General features: G+C 40.2%; 1 protein-coding gene across 2 annotated transcripts in view; it reads left to right on the top strand.

Moving 5' to 3' along the window:
* LOC121925489 (limbic system associated membrane protein) overlaps window positions 1-26,866 on the top strand; it is a 653,060-nt gene that overhangs the window by 594,182 nt on the left and 32,012 nt on the right. For both annotated transcript variants that reach the window (XM_042457699.1, XM_042457698.1), the window contains 2 exons: window positions 2,258-2,378; window positions 7,069-7,217. In XM_042457699.1, coding sequence (XP_042313633.1) covers window positions 2,258-2,378; window positions 7,069-7,217 — 270 coding nt within the window. The remainder of the gene's footprint in view (window positions 1-2,257; window positions 2,379-7,068; window positions 7,218-26,866) is intronic.

Below are 26,866 nucleotides of genomic sequence, written 5' to 3' on the forward strand. Positions count from 1 at the left end.
TTAGTATGGGATTTTGTGGATTTAAAATTGCTCCCTCAGATACAGATTTGAACCCTGCTCTCCAGAGTCATAGTTCCTCAGATAAAGTGATAGCCAATTGGGATTAAATCTAAAAGAATTGGCAATAGGCCTGCCTAGAATGTCTCTCTAAAAGTGTATGGAGTGTGGCTGATATGCAGATATGAAGTGAGAGAGTTTGTTGCTTTGCAGAAATTGCTGAGCCTAGTGGTACAGTTTTCAGAACCGTAGAAAGGCATTTCATGAGTCTTCTTGCACATTAAGTCCAGTAGAGCAGAAATAGTTTGTCCCACTGCATATGGCTAGTAGGTTAACAATGGCTGATACAAAAAAAAAAAAAAAATTCATGCAAATTCTTTTTTAAAGCACATTTTTTATCCTCAGCTCCAGTTCGTTTCAACTGCTTTGTATCAAACTCTAATCTTTGGAATAGACCTACAGAGCACATTATATTTTCCCTCACATGTCATGTATGTAAAGCATGTTAAATCGCTCCATTCCTCCTTCTTCAAACAAAACAAACAAACAAGCTTCATTTATATACTGCTTCATACCGCCTGAGCAGTGTCTAAGCAGTTTACAACTGTAAGCTAATTTACCCCCAACAATCTGGGTACTCATCTTAGGGACCTCGGAAGGATGCAAGCCTGAGTCAAGCTTGAGCTCTTTTCCTGGTCTTGAACTCGCAACCTTATGGTTTTGAGTGAGTGGCTGCAGTACAGGCATTTAACCACTGCGCCAGGAGGGCTCAAGCCATAAAAGTGATTATTTTGTCTAACCATTTAACAGTTATATTTGGAGTACAGCCCCCAGAATCAGTGAACAGGGCTGGTGCCTTTGTCTAAAAAAAAATAATTTTCAAACTGTGTTCTTTAATTATGGGATAGTTGTTGACTGTCCTAGCACAGAAAAGCATGAAAGTGGTGTCTTGATGACCTTATACATCCATAGAAATGATAATTTTACTGTTGTTAGTTAAGGGAGAATACTTGCCCATGTAGTTTTGACATTTATATAGCACTTGTATATGAAGACATATGGAGATTTGCTGCATTAGCACAGTATAGTGAAAGAAGTATGCAAAAAACAAAACGAAAACCCTATCAGCTAACAAAAAAAAACTATCAGCACCAAGTGCCAGAATATGAAGAACAGCCTTGGAGACTATTACTCCCATGGGCTCTCAGCTATATGCACCAGTCTTAACAGCCAACTTTTCTGCAGCTTTCATCCTGCAGAGCTTTCTCTCTTATTTTCATCACTACTGTGGTTTTATCCCTGTCTCTTATAATACAGTGAACTGGCTTATCTCATACCCTGAGCATTGCTCCACGATTATATCACCATATTGGGCATCTTTGCTTAAGCCATACTTTTGACAGATTGTCCATGGTTTAGATAAGCATCTAAACAGAACTCTCACTGAAGATGCTTTGAGTAGTCCAGCCACCATGCCGTTTGTCTTTCTTGGAGGTGATTGGCATTGCTCTGCCTACAGACATGGACAGTGCTATTCATATATAGCCTGGGATATACTGTTCCTACTATGGGAAAATGCATGAGGTGATGATATAGAATCAACCCACCCACCCACCATGTGTCTGAAGATATTTACTGAAATCAGGAGTGGTTGTATTGTTGTTAGAGGTCTCTCAGAGAGGGTTTCTCACAGTTGTCTTATTTTTATGACATTTGGTCATTTTGATGATAGAATACCCACAATATTTCTATGCTGTATTTAAAATTGTGGCCAAGATCCTGCATTGTCATCAGCTACCATGAAGGTGCTCTGTCCTCCTAGCTGTAACTGATGATGCCCTCCCAATATACTTTTGCAGCCTGGAAGTGCCATGTTTCCAAGGTGCTGGAGTTTGGAGCCCTGGAAAATTATGACCATAGTGTGTTCCCAGTTGCAGAGTGCTTTGAGAACAGGCAACTTGAGTGTCCTGCCACAACTGCTTGTCTGAACTAGGAGCATGTCATTTTCCCAGCACACCAGTATCCAACATCTCAGAAACATTGGTTGGAGCACTGCCAGGCTGCAGTGGTAGGACTCGGGGCTCCTCTTTTTTTTGCAAACCAAAATTATATTCTATTCATTAGGCCTTTTTTTTCATGTTAAAGTAGATAAGCGTGAATATCAACTACTTGGGAATAGCTTTGCTTCTCCCATTGAGGCTCCAAATAGATGTACTGCATTTAGAAGGCAATGACATGAGCCAGTGTTTCTCTCCTGCAGACCCTCCAACTATCACGGAATCCAAGAGCAATGAATCTGCTACAGGACGGCCAGTTTCACTGAAGTGTGCAGCCTCTGCTGTACCCACGCCTGATTTTGAGTGGTACAGAGATGATACTAGGTAATGGTACTATTTATTTCTCTTCTATTGTCTGTGATGGCAAGTATTGTCCAACTCACATCAAAAATATTTGTATTCTTAGCCATTCTTTCATGCACCATTTTCTTGCACACCAGTTAACTGACCATGTTATAGACCCCTGTTTGCAACAAAGGTATAATGTTTGTATATTGGCTGTACAGCCATTTTGTGCACGTGCTGGCAATGAAACAACTTTATGAACAAGCTTCTATACAGATGCCTGGTAGAGTTCTTAATAGAGATCTGCAGAAAGATTTCTGCTGGACCAAGGGGAGAAGGGGGGAAAGGAAGTCTTGACTCTGAAAAGTGCATAGGGGATTCACTTTTCCTAAGTAAAACACAGTGGTGATGTGTAAAACTGAAACAGGAAAGAAATGTTGAAGCCCTTCCACTTGCTACTTTGCTAATACAAATGTGAAATCCCGGTGTGCAGAAGAAAGCAATCAAGCAGCATCTGGACTTTGAAGATAAATCATGGAGGGCTGTTATAAATAATATATAACCTTGTCCCATTTGCGATTCAAGGCAGCTTACAATACTTTTTTTTCCAAAATAGATTTAAAAATCACAGAATCCAAAATTAAAAAGTGATTAAATTATCAAAAAAATTAAAATCAGTTAAAAAAATAAGCCATACAAAGCACAACAGCACAACAAAAAGAATGTATACTTTATGAGATGTGTATTACAACATGCACGTACATACAGATGATTCAGACTTCATTCTAACAGAAATCTCATTGGCAACTATACAACTGTGAAGTACATCACACTTGCAAGAGCCAGATATTGTTTTCATTGGTCAACTCCATGGTTAAGATGCTGACCTTTATTTCAGTTTTATTTCTTGGTTTATATTTCCTGAACCATTTTAAAGCTTCATTGGATTTTTTATGATATTTATTCTATGAGTAATAAAAAATTTGTATCATTTGAGAAGCACTCAAAGGAAAACACACTAAGTACTATGAAAAACATGCAAAGATAACTCCTATCCAAGGGTTTACAGTCTGATGTAAAAAACTAAAGCAAGATTTAATGCCTCACCTATTTCATTCTCACATACAACAACAACAACAACAAATCAAAAGTTTTTTTTCCCACTGGGTAACATTACATGACTTTGCAAATTTTTTATTATTTTTCCACTTCAGGACTTGTAAAAAAAAGTTTGCCTATAGATTTTCACATTTCTGAGCAAAATCCATGTTTGGCCATTATTTTACATCAGCAACGTTGGTGGGTTCCACACTGCCAAAAAATACGTGCTCGGCACGTACTAGGGTTAGGAAGGGGCGTCCTTTCTGGATACCTCTAACCCTAGTATGTGCCGAGCATGTACAAAATAGTGGCGCGCATTCTACATGGACGCCGCCATTTTGACGTAGCGGAAACTTAGCGTCCGCATGTCTCGGCACCATTATGACGCAACAAGTGCACCAATGGCACTTTGTGGCATCATAATGGCGCCGCAAAAAGAAGCTGCTTTTGCAGCTTATTTTTGCTGCGCGGAGGAGCCACGCAGTTTGTTCGCTGCAGCTCCTTCATGCAGCAAACACCGGCGCTGGCAGACCACCCTTTTGGGTGGTCTGTAAAGTGCCTTAGTTAAGTACAGTGGACCCTTGGTATCCACTGGAGTTTGATTCCAGGACCCCCTGCAGATTCCAAAATCCATGGATGCTCAAGTCCCATTAAATACAGTGGCATTGTAAAAAGATATCCCTTATCTAACATTGCAAAATCAAGGTTTGCTTTTTGGAATTTATATTTTTTTAAAAAAAAAAATATTCAAACAATAGATGCTTTAATCTGCCAATAAACAATCCATGGATACAAAAAGTTGATTGTATACTGAACTTCATACAAAGATAACTCCTGTCCAAAGGTTTACAGTGTGATGTAAACTAAGGGACTGTGCAGAAAATCCCCAAAGTGGCAGTTTGTGGCCACCTCCATGTTCGGCAGATCGGGGCCGCGGCAACTGCACACCGTTGCCCCGATCATGGCATGGAAAGGTAAGGAGTGCAGGCAGATGTATGAACAGACAGGGTTTGCTGCACAGTTTCTAGCAAATTCCATGGCAAACCAGAGGTTAAACCATCTCAGGGTAAAAACTGTTTATCCCAGGATTCAACTGGATCCAACAGGTACGTGCCTGGTCAGGCAGGTTTGTGCTCAATCCTGCCCCAGGGGTTTTGGATTGCATCATTTGGATAATGCATGGCAGAGGGGATCATAGAATCATAGAATTGTAGAGTTGGAAGAGAGCACAAGGGCCATCCAGTCCAACCCCCTGTCATGCTGAACATCTCAATCAAAGCATCCCCGACAGATGGCCATCCAGCCTCTGTTTAAAGACCTCCAAAGAGGGAGATTCCACCACATTCTCAGGGAGTTTATTCCACTGTTGAACAGCTCTTACTGTCAGGAAGTTCCTCCTAATGTTGAGGTAGAATCTCTTTTCCTCCAGCTTGGATCCATTGTTCCAGGTCCTGTTCTCTGGAGCAGCAGAAAACAAGTTTGCTCCCTCCTCAATATGATATCCCTTCAAATATTTAAACGGGGCTATCATATCACCTCTTAACCTTCTTTTCTCCAGGTTAAACATTCCCAGCTCCCTAAGGCATTCTTCATAGGACATGGTTTCCAAATCCTTCACCATTTTAGTCGCCCTCCTTTGGACACGCTCCAGTTTCTCAATGTCCTTTTTGAATTGTGGTGCCCAGAACTGGACACAATATTCCAGGTGGGACCTGACCAAAGCAGAATATAGTGGCACTATTACTTCCCTTGATCTAGACACTAAACTTTTATTGATGCAGCCTAAAATTGCATTGGCCTTTTTAGCTGCTGTGTCGCACTGTTGACTCATGTTGAACTTGTGGTCTACCTGGACTCTTAGATCCCTTTCACATGTAGTTTCATTCAGCCAGGTGTCCCCAATCCTATATCTGTGCATTTTATTTTTCTGCCCTAAGTGCAGTACCTTACATTTCTCCGTGTTGAATTTCATTTTGTTAGCTTTGGCCCACCTTTCTGGTCCATACAGACAACACCTTATTCAAGGTAGCAACGAATGTTTTCAGCAGTTTTCTCCCCATTGTGAGAAAGTCCTTGAAAAGTTCAGTTTTTGAAGGTTATTCACAATTTCTCTTATTTTGCACAAAATTGGCACATGGCTGTTTTGCATAGAATACAGCATTTTCTGCATGAAAAATATTTCAATGCAGAAATACTAATCCTTGTGCATAAAATGCTGTTTTCAATGCAAATCAATGTGCAAAAATTTATGCAGAATAAATCTCCAATTACAGCATTTTCATTGCATAAAACAGGATATTCTGTACCAGAATTAATATTTATCCATTGTAATATTGTTCTCCATGTGGAAAATGCTGCTTCCTGGGCAGATAATTCTGTTTTCTGCACAAAACAACCATGTGCAATTTTTTTACAGACTGTGGCACGTTACAGACTGCCCAGAAGGGGCAATCTCATGCCGCTGCCAGTTGCTCCGCGAGGGAACCGCAGCAGCCAAACCAGGTGGCTCCCTCGCGGAGCAAGAAGAAGCACCAAAATGGTGCTTGTTCCTGGGCCCTGGAAGAGGCGCCACAAGGTGCGAAGCGTGCACTCGCTGTGCCACTTCTGGTGTGCAACGTCCGGACGCTGTGCATCCGCGACATCAAAATGGCGGCACCCATCTGTATAGGGTGCCGCCATTTTGACGCACTCATTATACGCGAGAGGCAAGGCGCATCAGGAAGCACCGCCCCTCGCGCATAATGACAGCGCCTCAAGGGGCCCATCTGTAACGCGCCTGTATATATTGATGAAGATTCTCATCAGTTCAGGAGGGATCATGGCAATAATATCCCAATCATGATCACAGTCAGGAATAGCTGTGAATGTAGAATAGTAACAGATCACCCATTCTTCCAGTGACTGTAATACAAATGAATGAAATCACCATTAGGATTTGGGGGGGAATACAGGCTAGGAGACGTTAAGTATAGTTAGCAAAGTAGCTTATGTAGAATAGTGATCAATATTTTTCATTTAACTAATGCATTTTTTGTCTTTTCTGGTATGTTTTATATTTGTTTAAACTGTTTTAGTTGTTCGTATTTCAGTAGAAGTTTTTGTTTAACTTATTTTTTTTAATTGTACTTATATATATTTTTTAAACTAAACTTTATTTTAAGTTGGCTGTGAGTCTCCTTGGGTCCTGTGCTAGGAGAAAGACATGATATAAATTAAAAAAAACAAATATCTCCAAAATATAATAAAATAAAATAAAATAGCTCATACTAGTACAGCATTTTATTAATGAGAAGCATTATAAAATAATTAATGAGAAGAATCATTATTTCAAGATATACTTTATCATCAAACATAAGGAAAAAAATTTACATCTCGTAAAACTAAGAACCAGAAATAAAAATAAATAACATGTCATATTTCAAACCCTATTTTAAAAACAAAATGTAACTCACTTTGTTTTCTCTCCTGTCTTATCCTTTCTCCGTTCCCAATCATATACCATTTGCATCTCTTTGTCATCCTGCATTCAGCTCTACATGAACTCATCATCCTTTTTGCTTTCTATATAGTAGAATGCAAGCTACTTCACATTTTTACTGTAGTTACTGTTTCTTTTCTTGGTTCTCAGGATAAACAATGCCAATGGTCTGGAGATCAGGAGCACAGGGAGCCAGTCCTTCCTGACAGTGGCCAATGTCACTGAAGAACATTATGGCAACTACACCTGTGTGGCTACCAACAAACTGGGAATCACAAATGCTAGCCTATTTCTTTACAGTAAGTATGGAAGTGGAAAGAAAATTCCTAATTCAGTTTCACAAAGCACTTCACACTTGCAGTGATATAAGGATGCCTAAGAGACAGGATGATCACAGACTTGGATATCACATGTTAAGAGAATATCACTTAAGAAAGATCAAAGAAGGAAAGTTTATATAGGCAGTTTACAGACCGCCAAATAGTACGTCATCAATACGTACTAGGGTTAGGAAGGGGCGGTGCTTCCGCACCCCCTAACCCTAGTACGTATTGAATACGTACAAGATGGCGGCGCCCTGTTCATACGGGCACCGCCATCTTTACGTACTGGACGCACAGCGTCCAGACGTGTCGCGCCGCTTGTGACGTAGCGAGCGCGCCCCTGGCGCCTCACTACGTCGCAAACGCGACGGTAAAAGAAGCTCCATTTTGGAGCTTCTTTTTTCGGTCCGCGCGGGAGTCGGGCCGTCTGAAGGCTCCGGCTCCCCCACGGACCTACTGGCGGCGGCGGCAGACCGCCGCAAAGCGGCGGTCTGTACCCCGCCATAGTCTTCCTGCCCACTGCAGGTAGTTGCTTCTCACAAGATGTTCCAGAGGTTCAGAGGACACTTCTCAGCAATGTGACATGAGGTGCAGGAGGGTTCTGGGTAAGGAGAGAATGACACAATTTTTGCCAGTAGCCCATCCTTCATCGCTCAAAAGGGTCCGCCAGTCTCAAGGAAGGCTTTTCAGGGTGTGTAGGTAGCAGTAATAGCAAGGGGGAATGAAAACTTTCTTTTTCTGATTTTTCTTAAGTTAACTTGCTTGAGATTCTAAGTCAATATTTGGCGCAATAACAGATTGTTGTATTACAAAGCACGATTTCTTTATCATTCATGTGAAAGGGGATGTGTATTCAGACTTGCAACCCAATCGAAAGAGTAATAAAATGAAATGTCTTGGTCTTCTGGTGTTTTCCAAAGAAGATGGAAAAGTAATTGTTGGCATCACCTCCACCATCATCTATGTGTCTTTGATATTAATATCAGAGATTTCTCTGGAAAATGGCCTAAAAAGGCACTTTGAATACGTGGTAAGACATAGGTCAATAGCATGAGGAGAGAAAGGGGGAGGCTGAGCTAAAAGCAATAAAGAGCGTGGAAAAGAGAAGTTGGAGATCACAAACCAAAAACAGAACAAATTCAGATAACAAGGTTGCAAGGATATGGAAAGACACAAATGTGGGCGGGGATGAAACAATATAAAGCAGATGTAAAAGGGAGGGAATTGCTAATTCTCATGGAATTGCTAAATTGCTTTATCTATTTATTTATTTCATGAACATACATATATTATGCTATGTATGAAGAGATTCCAATAATGTTTCAGTGTTTGAAGTGGCCTGAGTCTAACTTTCCATTAGTCCAATGCCCAACCAATAAAAAAAATTATCCCAGAAATGATATGTCAACATTTTATGTTAAAGTACTGAGTAACAATAGCTATTGCTCAAAATGTTATTGTCACTACAGTGATAAAAGTAATGTTGGTATTCATTGCTAAAAATTAGCTTACTTGCTAATTAGCTTACTTGCTGTTCACCGCTATGATCTTTGGAATAGCGGTATATAAATAAAACAAATTATTATTATTAATTATTATTAATTATTATCATCATCATCATAGTTTTTATTTATATCTTCCCGCTTCTCCTGATGGATCAAGGCGGGATTAGAACATCATCATCATCATCATGATGCCCTGGTGGCGCAGTGGTTAAATGCCTGTACTGCAGCCATTCACTCAAAACCACAAGGTTGCGAGTTCAAGACCAGCAAAAGGGCCCAAGCTCAGGCTTGCATCCTTCCGAGGTCGCTAAAATGAGTACCCAGACTGTTGGGGGCAAATTAGCTTACTTGCTAATTAGCTTACTTGCTGTTCACCGTTATGATCTTTGGAATAACGGTATATAAATAAAACAAATTATTATTATTATTAAAAAGGAAAAAAAACCAAAATTTATAACCTTGATGTAACCTCCCCGCCATTAAATTTCCCACTGCCAAATTTTTACCCATGTCATGGAAACTGCTCTTCCCCCACTGCTGCTGGCCTCTTGACTCCATCTCAACTAATATTTCATATACCTCCCGAGGACAAAATGTGCATCCATGGTACAAAAAATCCAAGCTGAAAGGTGAATTTTTATCGAGGGGGGGAAACTAGGCTGACAAATCAGATGGGTATTTATTCATTTGCATCTCCTAGATTCTATTTTATGATTTTTCTTCTCTTAATTCTAGATAAAATTGATTAAAAAAGGAAAAAGTAATCAACATTATTTTCTAGCCAAACTGGACTTGTTTTATAGCCTTTTCTAGAAAATCCCATCAAAACTTCAGATCAGGTCTGAAATATGTAAGGTTTACTTCAGTTTATAATTTCTCTTGGGCATTATATATAGAGCATGGGGTATTTCTTTTTCTATCAGTAGTTTCTTTGTAAGGTTTTTATTGAGCTGAAATACCCCTCAGGGCAAACTCAATGAGCCCACCACATATCACCTCTGATGATCTCAGAAATTTTAACAAGTGAGAAATATAAACTCATAAATAGCTAGGAGATGAATGAATGTTGTAGATACAGATGGATACAATGGAGTCAGTCCCAAGGTTCTGTAGGAATTCAGTTGTAAGTATCCCAAGATTAAATAAAATGAAATCCATAGCTATCAGAGTTTTTGATTTTTATTTTATTTTGTGGGTTTACTATTTTGTGTAGCCTTCAACCATCTGTTCTAGGCAACAGCTTCCATTAACCCCAACCAGCACATTGGCCAGAATCAAGTTACAAATGTATATAGAAGCAATGGCATGAATGACTCTTTGTTTATGTACTATTTCCTGTTCAGAAATATCATTCTCATTGCTCTGCTGGTTATACTGTAAATTTAGGGGAGTTGTGCAAATTATTTAAGATAATTTGAGGGACTCTTAAACAAGAATGTGAAAGGAAATATTCTTCCTATGATTTAAACACAATGTAGTAGTCTTGCCAGAGCATTATAAACCTAGGGTACTATGATGGTGAGTGAATGCACTTGTGTTGATGCCTGACAATCAAACATTATTAAAGACAACACATTAGATGTTTTATGCTGAGGAAAAGGAGCAAGCAGCCCATGTACCTTAGGCTTCTGCACTGGGAAAATATTCTGCATTTTTGTAATTAAGAATGCACTAGGAAAACAATCCCAAGTGAAGTGAAGGAAGAAAGCAGTCATGCCTCCTGAACCATTGTCATATCAGCCTGCTCTATGGGGAGTAGTAGGCAGGACAGCTTTCTTCCCTGTTTTCCTTTATAATTCAGGATTTTAAAAGTTTTCCTTCTTGTTGATTGCAACAGGATGGAATTTTGTTATAACAAGTCCAGGCTGGATTAAGTGATAGTCCTACGTCAGGCTCCTCTCAAGTAAATGGAGTTGTTTTGGAACTAGTGAATCTAAAGCCATCCCTCATTACCCCTTACAACATCCTAGTTCATTGGGATGAAAATAAAATATTCAATAATATAGAATCTGGCTAAAAATATTTCTTGAATATTGAAAAATTGTGGATGAGCTGAATCCTGTATTTGTGTGCATCTGCACATGCTTATTTTTTGGAGAAAAAATGCTATGTTCTGCACAAAATTGGTGTGAATTTTTGCAGTTTGGGAGTTATTTTATGCAAAATTCACACATGATTATTTTTGTGCAAAATGATGGTTTCTGCACTAAACTATGTGTAAAGTTTGCAGAGAATGTCTCAAATTGTGAATAGTCTTAAAAAACTGTACAGTTTCTAAGTCTGTCAAGGATTACATCCCTACTGTTTTGTTTAGTGTAAGTGATGGTTACCTTACACTTGTTGCCACTTGTTTAATGGAAGTAATCTTGGCCTGGTAAAAAGACAGCCTATAAATAATGTAAATAAATAAAATAAATTTAAAAACTTGTTGCTTTCTTCCCAATAGGCATTGTGCAGATTGGATGGAGGTGAAATCACCTCAAGCACAGCCCCCTTACTGAGGAAGGGGCAAATAGAGAGGCCTCTATTTTGGATCCCAGTATTACATCCCTACCCCTCTGCTACATCCTCCTCTAGCTGTTTAGAGGACTGTACCCTAAGATATCAAATATCTTCTGTGAGCAACAGGTCTCACAAGATCCTAAGATCCTTGAGATTCCTTCTGCCTTTATTTCTGCATAATACCCACTGCCACTGTGAAAGAAGGCAGTAGGAAGTTTCTGTTGTACTTAACATCAGCATCCAATTAACTGTCCATATAATGTAAATCTTTATTTAAAACAAAGCACATATCCCCTGTGACTAAAGATGCACACTTCTCTCTTAACTTTCAAATAAGGGGGGGGGGGGGTGAAACTTTGAACAAATCTTACTCATAGTCCACAGAGACCAGAGGAGCTTAGTATTCCTGTGTTAAAGAAGCCTGTAATTGGAAGCCTGGTAGTCTATAATTGGCTATCATTAAGCTTCAGAAAGAAGCAAAAAGAGGCACAAGCTAGTTTGAAATACCCCTCCAAGCCTGCTTGGCCTCACATCCAAGAACAAACTAGAGCAAGAGATACAGCCCTCCCTTTCTGAGTGGTTTTCTTTTTTGGGAATCAAAGAGATAGGAGCATCAGGGAAAGACTTTTCATGCTCTTTAACAGAGAACAAATTTGTTCAAATATACCTTCCCTTTTGAGAGTCAGATGGAATGCCAATGCCAGAAGGTTCTGTACTGACTGAAAAAAATGACAGAAGCTAAAATTCAACCTACAGAATAAAGAGAAAGTGGAGTGTTTGTGGCTTTGCCCATCACAAAGAGAAGGAGCAGGTAGGCTTATGGCAGTTGTGGGAAACTACAGTGGGACCTGGGGCAATTCTCTGCCTAAGTGACCCACTATGGGCTATGCAGGCTGCCAAAAATAAAATTATATAAAACAGGAAGAAAAGAATCCAGAGGTAACCAGAAATCAGTTTGTGGTTTTGCAAAATTGGTAATTTTTTTAATGTTAAAGTACAGGGGGAGGCTACAGCCATTTAAGAGGTTAACTGCCTTTTTCAGGGCAGACAACTCACTCCTTTTTTCTAGAAGAATCAAGGACCACAAAAACAGTCTTGCAAGCCAAATGCAGCACCATGGTCATGCTTTGCCCATCTCTGGCTTTATGGATTCTAAAAATTATTTGAAAATACAGCCTGGGAAAAGAGTACAATAAATAATTTGTGTCACTCATCCAACTATTAGGGATGAGACTGATAGGCAGCACCACTACAAACAAAAGACACTTTGATAAGTAGGAGACTGAACCCAAAGGAGAGGAAAATATCTGTTCTATATGTTCTCAGTGGAGATTTATACCTATCATTTCTTTGGCCTTTCAGGAACAGGAGGAGCCCTCCTAGGAAATGAAATAAAGCTAGGTAGGGAAGGAAAAAAGAAATTGACCTTACGGCAACAGACAATAATAAACTGCAGGAGGACAATATACTGAAATTGATCAGAAAGACTCAAGTGCTATCATCACCACAGAATATAGTGATCAACACATCAAAGTTAGCTCCTATAAACACAACATGATAGAGAGCATGTGCGTTTGACAGCTTCTTGTTTCTTGGAGAGACATTGACTCCCGATAGGTACAGTGATGGATATAATTCTATCAATTGGTTGATGACTCAGTGGTCAATTCATTTATCAAATTTGGTTCCTTTCAATGATAACAATGGAAAGAGTTTTGGAAAACACAGAAATAAAATGGGGTCCTTATATTTAGTCCCTGAACAGATACAGCAACAGCAACCCAGCAGACAATTGGTGGATGGAGGGAGGATTTAGTGAGCATATCTTTCCCCAAAGAATTGGAAAGAGAGAAACTGGAGAATGAGAGAACATACACTGGGGAAAACAATCTTTTTAAGTTTCCTCAGAATACATGAAAGTATATAAGATTTATGCCCCAAATATTGCTTCCCCTTTTAAACTAAATTATTCTGATGAAACAAATCACCTCAAAGCAGGACTCTGCAGGTAATACAGCTGCATAAAGTGAGCAGAGGTAGAAGCAGGCTGCATCATCTTTAGATGTTTCAAGTGGGTTTAATCCTAGTTCTCCTCTTGCCAGGGTGGTCTAGGAATCTTAGTTCTGTGAAAAGAAAAAGTGATTCAAGACCGGAAAAAGAATGGTTTGCATTGAAAAGAGAAATATATAAAAACTCTATTGAGACCACTCATATTACACAGGAACACAGTGGCTCAGTGGTTAAGATCTCGACTCTGACGATCGCAAGGTCAGCAAGTTAGCAGTTCAAGACCCAAGTGCTGCATGACAAAGTGAGCTTCCATCACTAGTCCTAGCTTCTGCCAACCTAACAGTTCAAAGGCATGTAAAAGTGCAACTAGATAAATAGGTACCACCTATTTATGGCTGGGGGTGAACTGGATGGCCCTTGTGGTCTCTTCCAACTCTATGATTCTATGATTCACTTCAATGGGAAAGTAAGAGAGTTCTGTTCAGTAATGCTGGCCATATGACTGTGGACGTTGTCTTCGACAACACTGGCTCCCTCGGCTTAATAACGAATATGTCCACCACCCTCTACAATCAGACACAATTTGGCAACCTTGTCAAAGGGGAAACCTTTACCTTTTTAATGTTAGAAGGGTTTTCCACCTAATTTTAAAAATAAGACTTCATGTTGCCCTGCCAAACATAAAATGAAAAAATTGAAATGTACATTTATGAACATTTATCTCCCTGGTTCACTCTAAACCCAAGTGCACAAGTAGGATAATTTTGGTCCTGTCTGCATAGGCCAAATAAACTGGCCTCCCCACCCCCATCCTATCAGCAGAAAGACTGAACAATGCAGGGCCCAATCCCCAAGTCTGGCACAAACAGTCCAGATGATATCTGCGCCATTCAGCACTAAACCAGGGTTATAACATTCTTACTGCAGATTGTTAAAAGTCCCCAGTTACTCCAGATCTTACTAGAAGATCTGGGGCTGGGCATTCCATTGTGCTGCCTACTGTCCACTGCTACTGTGGGTCACTTGCTCTGAGGTTAGAACAAGGTGCCCAGCCATGTGATCAATGCTGGGTGCCTTGCTCTGACCTCAGGAGTGAGCAACTTGGTTCTGTGGCAATTGCAGCAGGTGACAGATAGCTAGGGTAATAGGGAGAGTTCAGGGCAGCTCCAGGACCAGGATACTCTGAACTGCCCCCAGAATATCCTGGCTAGTCCAGAAAGCACTTTTGGAACTTGATTTTTAAATTCACTAGGTATTTCAAAAAGCCTTAGTCTAGAGCTAGTGCTCAGTAGTTTTGCCAGACAACAATTTCCAGGATTCTTGGGGGAAGCCATGACTAGGGATGGAAAAGAAATTCACATTATTAAATTATTAAAATTAAATTATAAATTATTAAAATTAATTTATCCAGTTTGCAGCCTGCAGGATTTCTTATGAAAACTCACACATCTAAGTTCAGTTTTCCATGATGAAACCATAAGCAACAGAGGTCTTTCTTTCTGTTTCAGTTTATCAAATTATACAGAAATAAATAGCACAGCTAAAAATGTATACAGGTTGAGTCTCCCTTATCTGGAATTGCAAAATCCAAAATACTCCAAAAAACCAAACATTTTTTCATGGGTGGCTGAGACAGCAATGCCTTTCTTTCCTGATTGTCAGTGTACACAAACTTGGTTTGATGTAAAAAAATAATAAACAATATTGTATAAAATTACCTTCAGATTATGTGTCTAAAATGAATACAAAACATAAATAAATGTCATGTTTAGACTGGGTCCCATATCCATGATATGTCATTATGTATGTATATGCAAATACAGGTATTCAAAAATTAAAAAAAAATCCAAGATCCCAAACCCCTCTGGTTTCAAGCATTTTGGATAAGGAAGACTCAACCTATATCTTTTAAAATGTGCAGAAAAACATTGTTGTCAGTAGAAGATTTAAAAAAAACCCATACATTAGTAAAAGTGCACACCAACATCATACAAATTTCCATTTCCATGAAATTTCAGCCTAAAATGAAACAAGGGAATGGGAGATTTTTAGATCCCTAACTATCACTAATTGTCACTAGTATAAACAGAAGTTTGTCAAGTAGATAGGCCTCTGTTTTCCCACCTTCACCAGACTTTCATTCTTCAGCAAAGATTGATAAACAATTTCTGTGACTTTCTTGGAGTTCTTGTGAAGGCTGCATCACATTCACATTTGTGAATTACTTACATTAGCCTGTTTACAAATTTTTATGCTGGACTTATGATTTCTTAAATGCTGAGGATTCATATTTACAGTCATTAATGACTGGATGTGATCCCTCAAACCCATCTTTTCAGCCCAGCAGCACCTCAACTGAAGGATTTCCAAGGTACAACCATTTTCAGCATTGAGAAATGGTATCTATAGTGCCCTCTTGGTTGTGGGGCACATTACTACAAGCAATTGCAGCAGGATCCCGAAGTGTCTCACTGATTGTCTTTTCTCAGCATGCTTCAGACATCATTTCACAGTGCCTTGATCTAAAGCACCTTGGAAATTGTTCAGTTGGGTGCTGCCAAGCTGAAAAAGCAGGGGTTTGGGAGGGATGGCATTATCAGATATTAAAATGACAATGGAGCTCTGTCATTGTAGTTACATCAGACAATGCAGGTTATCAGCCATTGTCTTTAAGTGACCAAATAGTCTTTCTGTCTCTTTCTTTCATTAAACAAAGGCAAGCCAGTGTACTCAGAAGCACTGGGGTATAAAATTAAATATATTTAATTTCAGATGTTTAAAAAAGAAAAGTGGCAGTGACCAATGGCTACCTTATCAAACAATATGCATCCTTCATGCTTAATTTCTTCCCAACATGCAGGTCTTCCTGCCTTTCTTGCTTCTCAAGTTGATATTTACTGTCCTTGAGACCCTTCCAAAGTTAAGAGAAATTCTACAGAGACTTCAGTTCCAGAAAGAGTCATGCCATCTGAAGGGTCTGTGGGGATGGCAGGACTGTCACAAAGCCATCCTCCAATGATCATAAAACTCAGGCCTCAGCAGACAGGGCAGCATCGCATGGGCTGAACTCATGTGATCCTGCCTCTAGGTGCACACCTGGTTAGTCCCTGGGTCAGCACAGGGATGGACAGGTGTTCACATACCCATCCCTGCACTGCCTCAGGACCTGGGGCTGCTTCTTACCTTGCCAGCATGTGAACCATCTGAGAAGCCCCCCTGTCACCCCATCTGATGTAGAAACAAGGTATCTGGCTGAACCCACCTGGCCAGGTTCCCTATTTCTGCATCAGACAGAGCAACTGGCGGCTTCTCAGATGGTTCACATGCTGGTACGGTAAGGCACAGAGAGACTGTGAGAACAGCCTGGTTCTGCCACAGAGTTTCTTAGAAACTCTATGCAAAACCAGGTTTATTTTACTCCGAGATAAAGGCTCTGTACCTCTATGATCAGCATCTGTCCTGTCAGGAAAAGGCCTGATCCCACCACGGGGTTTCAGCCTCATCATTGTTATTATTATTAACCTTTATTTATGAAGCACTGTAAATTTACACAGCGCTGTACATACAATCTTTTTAATTAGATGGTTCCCTGCCCTCAGGCTTACAATCTAAAAAGACATGACACAAAAGGAGAAGGGAGTGGTGGAGGGAAAGGGTAAGAGGTCCAGCAGTTCCTCTCTACCTTCGAGGCCTGGACCAAGGCAGATGGACTGGGGGGAGGGCTTGGCATCTAAACTAAACAATGCAAGACTCATGCGGACAACCCCTCAGGCAGACCTGTGTAGGAAGATACACAGTTTTTCAGATACCTTGGTCCCAAGCCATATGAGAAACACACTTGATTGCAGATTTACAGCTGCATCGTCATTTTTAAAAGAGATGAAATGCATTCCCTTTTGTATCCATGCACAAACTTTTGAAAAGGAGCATTGCTTCTCATCCAGGATATCTACAGGTACACTAACGTGGAAAAATTCAGGCCCACACTATACAGCCACCAGTGTTAAAGGGGCTCCACAAAATAGCTGTGACCACATGGCAAGCTGTTAGAAGAGAGCAGCTCATTCAGTGGATTGTGCATTTAAAAATGCCTTCCACAAGAAGATATGCAGGGGCATGGAGAAAAATTCAGATCCTCACAATGCATGACAGTAGCTCAACTCATAGAGAGACTGGGGTCATTTTGAACAATTACAAGCACTCATATGTGAACTGGCCTTCAATCGGGATTTAATGAATGGACTGTGAGGCAGACCTGTGGATAACCTGCTTTTCGTTTCATGCCTTCCTTAAACTTTTTACAAAGAGCTATAGTATCACAGGGAGTAACAAGAGAAAGGAAAATTATTAAGGCAGTAATGGGGTGGAGTAAGAAAGGTGTTGCACAGCAGGCAGGAAGAAGGTACTGCCACTTCATACAAAGCAATGCAGTATTCAGGCCAGAACACTTTGGAAAACTGCTTGTGAAGAATTGTCTTGACAACTGCATGAGAGAAAGGTAATAGGCTTATGTTATTTAAGAACACTAAATAACAAGGAAACCCTGTCACTGCAGCTGACTGTTTTCCTTTAACAATGGGCCCCCATTGCTACATAAACACAAAGTTCTTGCCTAGCTGTGTATTTTCCAAGCGAAAAGACAATATTGTCCAATACCTGCTGTGACTTAAAACACTCCCATTAAGGCAGCTAGTGCAGGGAGATCTGTCATTAGTCACAAGGATGCACTTCACCTTATTTTATTCTGATTGGCTTATAGAGTTTCCAACAAGTCTGACTATAATAGCATGGAATGTTCTGTTTAAGCCATCAGTAACTGAAGGGGCTTATAAGCAAATAATGACTCGCTGGCTGGCTGAATCCTCGAAAGATCAGTCAAGAACTGCTTTAACCTGTGATGAGCTTGATGCCAGTCTGCAAACCACAGAATGGAGATAAGGCATTTAATTTTCTTTGTAGCTGAATGGGTTGCATGATGTCAGTTCTATGGGTTGCATAGAGCTGACATCATGATAAGACACAACTGTACAACCGTATAGCATAAACACAAAGAGGAATGTGCAATACAAACACCTCTAGTTTGAAAGGACTCAGGGGCTAAATAGACAGCTATAAAGAGTGACTTAACACCACCCCTTTGAGGGCTGAATTAGGGCCATGACAACCACACGTTGCAGCCCTGATCTGGTATTTTTCTGGCGCAAAAAGAAGCAGCAAAATGTCTCTCCTTTTTGTGCTGGAAAAAAGGTGCCCCTTTCACAGTTCTTCTCCAATCCTGCGCCATGTGGCATCTAATCACTATGTTACAAGAGCGTTCCCATGCTGCCCGCCATCTGGTTGGGTGGGTGGCATGACTCTGGCTTGGGGATGGAGTCAGGACAGGCAGCTGGTGGTCACCACACCCCCACGCCACCCCCAAGCCAGCTCATACTGCCAGTCTGCTTTCCCCCTCAGTCTAATATGAGCCAAGCCTCTGATAGAGAAGTCCTTGCTGCAGCAGCTGCCTTAATACAATTTCCAGTTCTGTGAAGTAAGGACATTGAGACCTATGTGGTTCAGGTTATGAAAAGGTAAATCAAGCTGATTGCATGTGAACATACTGTTGGGACTCATTCATACAACTGACCCTTCTGTAATGCTGTTTATCTACCATTAAAAAACAACAATATTGTTCTTGACTGAGAAAACAAAAGATGCTTCCAATGTGATGGCTACTAGTGCCACCACTCAAAAGACATTGTGCAACTGTTTTGTCTTTTCCTTGTTAACAAACTTTCTGTGGTAAGAGAAATGCTGGAAGACTGTGGGAACTAAGGAAGGGTTACAAATGGAAGATAGTATCTGGATCCCAGTAACATTACATGAGCACACAATCAAAGCCTCATCTTGAAGTACCCAAAGGGGCCATTTAGTCATGATCTGTGGAAACTGTTAGCCAACTTGAGTGATAGCTCTGGGGGAAAAGTGTATAAATTAATACAATGCAAATGCTGTACATTTGTCAGTAAAATCCACAATTTTTATTTGAGATGGCTGGACTGTTCTTTCAGCACTTTCTGTACATGCAGTGCAGTAAGTATACAGAATTTGCTGGCTGCCATTGAACTTTTGGCTGCAAAAAATATATATATCTTCATCCTTTCCTCTGGAAAAATACAGGTTTTTTTAATGATTATTCACTCTCTGGAGCTTTTTTTCATGGAAAATTCAGGAAACTAGAATATGTGCTTTTTGCACAGAAAGTGGTCCAAAATACACTGCAGAAATAATCCAGTTTGAGACTTCTTTAACTTGTCCTGGCTCATTGTTGGGGAATCCTGGGGATTGTAGTTCACTGTGGCGCAAGAGCTCTCTGACAGAGAAGGCTGAATGTCTTACAAAACTACAGTTCCTAGAATTCCCTAGCATTGAGCCAGGGCTGTTAAAGTGTTGCCTAGAAGGGGCACCGCCACAATAAACACAACACCAAAGTTGAAGGAATGGCCACAATTTTATTAACTCAACGTTAAAACAGTGTAGGGTTGGCCCAAAACATGAGGTCATGATCTGTAAAATCGAACAACACCCCAGTTGATCGATGACCGCAATTTCGGGATGACCTATGGGCTAGGGAACGCAATCTCGCAGCTATGTGAAGTTCTGATTGCCTCTTATCCCTTAAGCCCCTAGTCACCGGGTAACATAATAACGTAATGGCCCCCGCAGTGGCCATAATGTATGCCCTCAATATACCCGGGTCCAAAGGACTCCCTCTCCAGTGCTCCATAGCCCTGGAAACCACTCTCAGCAGATCATGGCCTATGCTGCCGCCCCTCAGTTGTGACAAAAAACACACCAACCCGAGGGTGGGGAGCCGAGCAAAAATGGCCCCGAATGCCAGGCAACAAAGCCTTATATAGGCCACTGCAAAGAGGGAGGGGCTGGGAGCACACTCCTCCCCTCCAGGGCAGCCAACCAATCAGCTCTCTGGAGGACCGGAAACCAGGACCATAGAGAGGTCCTCCAAGACACCTAGAGCGGCCAAAACAGGAAGTTCCTCCTGGCCCCTCAGCCAGCCAATCAGATGATTTTTTGGCCCCAGCAAAGCATGCTGGGCTTCATGACGCCCCCAGCAAAGCATGCTGGGGCGTACCAGGCCCAGCAGGGTCTCCTCGGTCGGTGCAACCTCCCGGCGGCAACGCAGCTCGTCGGGGGAGTCTGCCGGCTGTTCTATCTCAAACTAGATCATTTCTGCAGTGTGTTTTGGACCAGTGTTAACTTTTAAATCAGAATGGTTGTTTCTTGCACAAAAAAAGCAATTATTTTATATAACCATGCTGTTTCCTCTGGGGGGGGAAAAGCTTTTGGCACAGCCAATTACTTTTCTAAAACAACAACAGCCTTTCTATGCAACAAAACATATTCTTCCTGCAATTAATGTTTTGCAAAAAGCCCCAAAATGCAAATATTCATTGAAAATTGTGCAGAAGTTCATATTCTCATGCAGCAGGGAGAAAACTGTTGGAATTATTCATTGCGTGCAAGAATGAAATAAGTGAAAATATACATCCCTAGTTCAAAATATGAACAGTACAAATTCCACAGCAAATTAAGCTAGGCAAAAGATACATTTAAGAAACTTGATATGAAGATGTTGATGTGATATGACAATTTGGCTAATGGGATTGAACCCTTGAAATACAATACGCTTCTATTTAGGCATTATAATTCCATTGTTTATTGAGCTTTGTGTCTATTTCAAATCACTCCCAACTCCTCATTACAATAAGTGGTGTTGCAAACTCAGATACTTTGTGTTGAAAAATTGTTCTTTGAGTCAAAGAAATTTCACGTTGGAAGTCCCTTCAGGTTTGTAACTGCTGCCTGCTGGATGTGGAAACTGCATGTTGCTCATTGTTTTGTTTTGTTGTTTTTCTCACTCCTTAGAGAAAATATTACCCACACTCCCCAATCCTTTTCCAGGTCAGTATATGTTTTATGTCACAGTAGCTAGTGAGCTGGGTCATTCTCCATCAATTCTGTAAGTATTATAGAACTAGGGAAAATAAAGCAATTTAGATGTTCTTTAAAAAGAAGGCATCCCATCATGACTACCCCTCCAGTTGTTTCTGCCTATATATATCCTACCCATTGCTGACAAGATGAATCAGCTCTTAAGCCAGTGTATGTGCCACCTTAAGAGTTGAGCATTTCAGTAAATCCAGGTTTTTTATTTGCTTCTTGTTAAATGCCAATCAAATTGCACACAGAGAGATAGTGCAGAGTTTCACATACAAATACCAACTTAGAATGCACATACATGATTAAAGGAATGAAAATAATCAAATTTCATCATTAACCCATATTGAAAAGTCACTCAGGATGGAAAGCTGTCAGACCAGGGAGAATGCTCCTAAACAAAACAAAGTTAGATCAAACCAAAAACCTGTCTGTCTAATATTTTATTCACTCAGTAGCCAATCAGTTGCTCATGAAAAGCCCACCAGCAGGATGCAAGTGCATCTGTGCCCTTCATCTTGCAGTCTGCAGCAACTGATTTACAAAGTCATACATGCTCAGAAACTAATATATAACCATTCTAACCTGTAGCCAGTGATGGCTTCATTCTTCAATATTCTTATGAAGAAAGAGCTTAAGCTGGACTTTTTAAAGATGGATCTCTAATATATATTCTGATGTGGTATGATCCTATGGAAGAATTATGTCACATTCCTCCCTAAGTAGCTTCTTCAGCTAAGGTGAAAAAGCCACCACGGGACTGTCTCATTACCCTCCTCCTATTAATGTCCATTAGTCTGAATGTTCTAATGGATGACAGGGAAAAAATGAAATCATCCCAGTACATCACATTCTGTCTCTTATCACATTGCAACAGAATTTCAGAAAATAGTATAATATCATACTATGTTTCTAACAAGCTGAAATATTCAATTGAAAGGTCACTACCCTTACAGCAACAGTCAAATTCTCACTGGGAGCTACTTGACCAGCAAGGCTCAAAACAGGATCGATCCCTGTCCCCACTCTGTTCAGCTCAGGGTAAGGGAGATGGTGCTGCATTTACTGTCTGGATAACTGGATCAAGCCAAATTGAACCATATCCAGCTATTCAGACAGCCAATAGAACTAGAGCCACTCCAGAGTTTCCTGGAAACTCTGAAGTAAACCTTGGATTCTCTTAAACCAGATAAACAGCTTAAAACAATGGTTTTGCTATAGATATACCCATATGCCATCTGGACAGATCACACCAAGACTGGAGTGAGCCTGGTGTATATCCTTATTGTAAGCAAGTCCTTAATACGTTAGGATTTACTTTTGAGTAAATATGTCTAAATTCACACTGCTAGTGTCTTGCTTTTTCAGCTTTCAATGCAAACTTAATAAATCAGATGTTGCCTCCAATTTGCCAACATTTGTTCCAGAACAGCTCTACTAGTTTCAGTGGGGAATTTTTTAAAAAAAGACTAGATTGTTGTTGCAGCCATAGACTACAATGAGTAAATAAAGGCAAATCTACAAATGTAATTAAAAGGAAAGCACAGATAAAAACAAGTAACCCCTCACTTAAATCCTGCATAGGTATTTGCAAACAACATTCAAGAAAGGAAGCAAAGTAGGCCATTGGGAGACTACCGTTAGAAAAATAAATCCAATTAAATATGATTACCACACAAAGTAGAAATTAAACTGTAGAAAGATAACAAAAATAAAAATTTGAAAAGACCTCTTCAAGTTTAGGGCTTGCATCTTAAATTATTTAAATTTAGGGTTTATTTATGGCAAGGCTTTCTGCTTTAATTCATAAGCCCCTTTATGCCTCTTTCTTAAAGATATACATACAAGTAAGAAATGTTTTGTTCATTGTTTGTCTGTTTATACCAGAGTTGAGAATTGTGAAGCCTGCCAGTGCAACTCCCAGAAACCCCAAGCCTAAATCCTATTGTTTAGCTGTAGCTAGAATAGACCGACTGAATTAATGTGATTCACCTATGTGTTGACTCACCATTTAACAAGTGATTCATTGAGTCTTCTTTTATTAGACTAATAAAAAATCACACCCTAGGTAACTTATCCACGGGTGAAGAATGCTGAGAGTTACAGTCCAAAAGCTTCTGGAAGGCCACATAGTTCCCACACTGGCTTATATGCTTCCAAATTTAAATAAATGCAATTGACGATGCAATAAAGAGATAAAAAAATCATCCTGTTTGTCGATTCCCCATAGGTAACCACTCTATGAGTAGAATATTGATCTGAACCAGTAAGACTCTTTGTGTCTTTTCGTGACATATCAGCAAGAACGTAAAAATCAATGAATAAAACAACATATCTAAGATATTTTCAGAATAATTTAACATTAAAATTCACTTGCTGAAATATAAACCTTTTTAGAATATGTCAGCAGATTAAAAAGGAGGGAGCAGGGGATTTTTCTTTGGGATGCTAGTCCAGAGTCTTGGTGCCACCACTGAGAAAGCCTGTTCTCTTGTTTATTCCTGCCTGTCTTTCTGCATTGATTGGATGAGAGCCAAAGCTGATCTAAAAGCAAAGGACGTTAATGTAATTATATTATAAAGTTGTAGTTTTGCTGGACAAAACTACATTGGTGGCATGTCAACCAAAGTTAATTGTGCTCTTCCATTACAGAGATTTGTAAGGCTTAAATGCTAAGCACTCTTACTTAAGACTAAGCCCCAAATGAGCTCAAGTGAACTTATTTCTGAGTAGTCGAATACCACAATCCCATTCTAAGAGCAAGAACTGTATTACTAGTCTGGGCCCTATCTCTAAGTAAGTGTGCCTAGAATTGCATAGCACATTTCTTTGGACTGGGATTTCTTAAATTAAAATATATTTATTAAAACTATCAGGACTGTAACAGTGAGAGAAGAAATATATTTTTAGTTATATGTGAAAAAGTTTGACTTCTCTGTAAACTTTCCTGGTACTTTGCCTTATATTTATAATATTTAATATGATATATCCCATGCTTGAGTTAGTGTTCAAGTCCTCTTGATTTTCATTCACATAAGTTATATCTCAGTGTTACTTCAGTGCATCCAGGATTATTATAAGAATTTCACTGAGCAAATCTATAATTTTAATATGTAGGACCTTTATTTCTCTGCCAAATGTTCCCAGCAGTTTCTTTGCCATGGGCAATTAGCACAGGTATTGGTGCTTTACTAACTGTTAGTTCTACCTTTGCAATTCACCTTTGATAGAGCCTCAGGAAAAATATTATTGAATCTCTAAACTATGCAGACATGGTTCTATTCTCAGACAGAAATGAGATCCTTTGAAATCATACCCTATCACCCTGCTCTGCAAGGATTAGGATGTGGTCTTTGGTTGTTGCTGTTTTAAAATGAATTAGCATTTCTTAATCAACTGGGCATTACAAAGGCACATTTATTAATGAGCTGCTAGGATATTAAAATCATTATATTACTTCTAATGTTGTTTTTAAAAAAAATGTTACCTGTTAGAGGTTATCTTAATTGTCAAACAGCATATTTTCAAAATAATTTCTGAGCTGACTCATCTCTCATAGCATGTTAGTAATATGCAGTTACTAAAGCCAATAATGACCAGATGGGGATACACTGGTCCCCCGGGTTACGAAATACCCAGGTTACGAAATTTTCGGGATACGAATAAATCCCATAGGGATTTATTGTTTCGGCTTACGAAGGTTTTTTCGGGTTACGAAAAAACCTCTGCGCTGTTTCAAATGGAGCCGCGGCGCAGCCGCGGCTTTTTCCCCATTAGCGCCTATGGGCTATTCGGCTTACGAAGTATCCCGGGTTACGAAAGCGGCGGCGGAACGAATTAATTTCGTAACCCGGGGTACCAGTGTATTCTTAAGATATTAAAAATCTTTCTACTATTGCATCGCCTGTGTTACATAGCAGTGCAACTCCCAGAATTATCTATGAAAAATATGGTTTGCAGACAAACAAAACTTCAGTGATTCTTGAGATCCCAGCATTTAAGCTGCCTTGCATCCATTTTGGGAGAAAAGCAAGATATAAATCTGTTTGTTTTTTTTTTAAAAATGTTCTTCAGAACCTCCTGTTAAAAGTATTACAAGATTCAAGGTGCTTCTATACATGAATTCCTCATACCTCCCATTCCCACTTTAAAATGTGGGTCATGGGGAAATAGCTACCCAAAGAGGAAATCATGGTAGGACAGGTAGTAGCCTCAATACTCATGACTTTAATGAGTGCAAAGCAAGCAAAACCACTGTACAGTTGGCCTGTATTGGCAGGCTAGCCATCCGCGGACTCAGGTAGTCCTGGATCACCTCCCCACTGACTGTAATGGAGATGGAGCATGCATTGCTTTTTTCATCTGTGGAGAGTAGCAGAAGCGAATTCCCATGGATGGGAAGGATACATTGTGTAGATTACAAAGACTGAATCTGTAGTAAGAAGGCATCCGCTCCCCATGCAGATGTCCCACACAAATGTGCCTTTAAGGAGAAGGACTATTCTGCACTATACATTTTAAAGCACATGCTGGTTCAACCTGTCAAGTGTCCTGTTATAACAACCACTACTTACATCACACAATCAATGACCAAAATCTTACATTTGGGCTGTGCAGACCTGCAATTTGGGCCAGCTTGGGGGCGGAGTTGGGCATAATATCTACATGATGCATGCTCTAGCTCCGCTTCCAGGGAAGTGTGATGCTGCACACCACATGGTGTGCAGCATCATAGTGCTCCTCCAGTGCTGTGTACATATGATGCAGCGCCAAAGGAGCGCCAAGCCATGGCAACGCGGCTATCGTGCCCTTTGCAGGGTGCAAAAAGGAGCCACTTTTTTGCAACCCTTTTTTGCACCCTGCAAAGGCCAGATCGGAGCTGTAACACAGATAGCTTCAGGCTGCCCCTTTAGGGCTGTGTGTACAGCCACATTGTGTCAATGTAGCATAAGTATCCACCAGCAGAGTCACACAGTGCTATCAATGCACAATTTCTATAGTGAATACCACCAAAGCACAGTGTATGAATGTGTGGTGAATGTGCATAGCTGTCACCTCATTGTACAATGTGCAATGCAGCAGTACACAACACCCTATTCTAGGTGCATTTTTGCACATCTGTGGGAGTTTCACATTCAAAACTCTACTCTCACCACTGTCATCTTGAGAGGTCATTCCACATGGTCCAAAAATGTCACTTTGCATATGTAGCACAACTTACACCTGTATATGTAACCAAACGGCCATAAAACACAAAACCCAGTTTTGTTAATAATGAGGACTAACAAATGAAGGCTGGAGACATGTTGGTGGACTATGCTAGTGGTTGCCATTTTTCCAGAATAATGAAGTGATGGTGAGAGAAGGTGATTAAAGCCACGAGCAACCTATTTCTCCAGTCCTTTAGTTCCTCCTATGCCCCTGGCCTTTTTGTCCTGCCTACACCAGCACAGTTTCACTAGTATAGTACGCCAACAAGATCCCAGTTGAATATTTGTGGACTCACTAGAAGAGCTGTTTTCCACTTGCTATTTGGAACCTCAACCACTCTATAGTCAGACACACCAGCTTTTCAAAGTAATTTACCTTAAGTGCCCCATATCTCTTTCT

This window comes from Sceloporus undulatus, chromosome 3 (genome assembly GCF_019175285.1).
Source record: "Sceloporus undulatus isolate JIND9_A2432 ecotype Alabama chromosome 3, SceUnd_v1.1, whole genome shotgun sequence".
Taxonomy (NCBI): Eukaryota; Metazoa; Chordata; class Lepidosauria; order Squamata; family Phrynosomatidae; genus Sceloporus; species Sceloporus undulatus.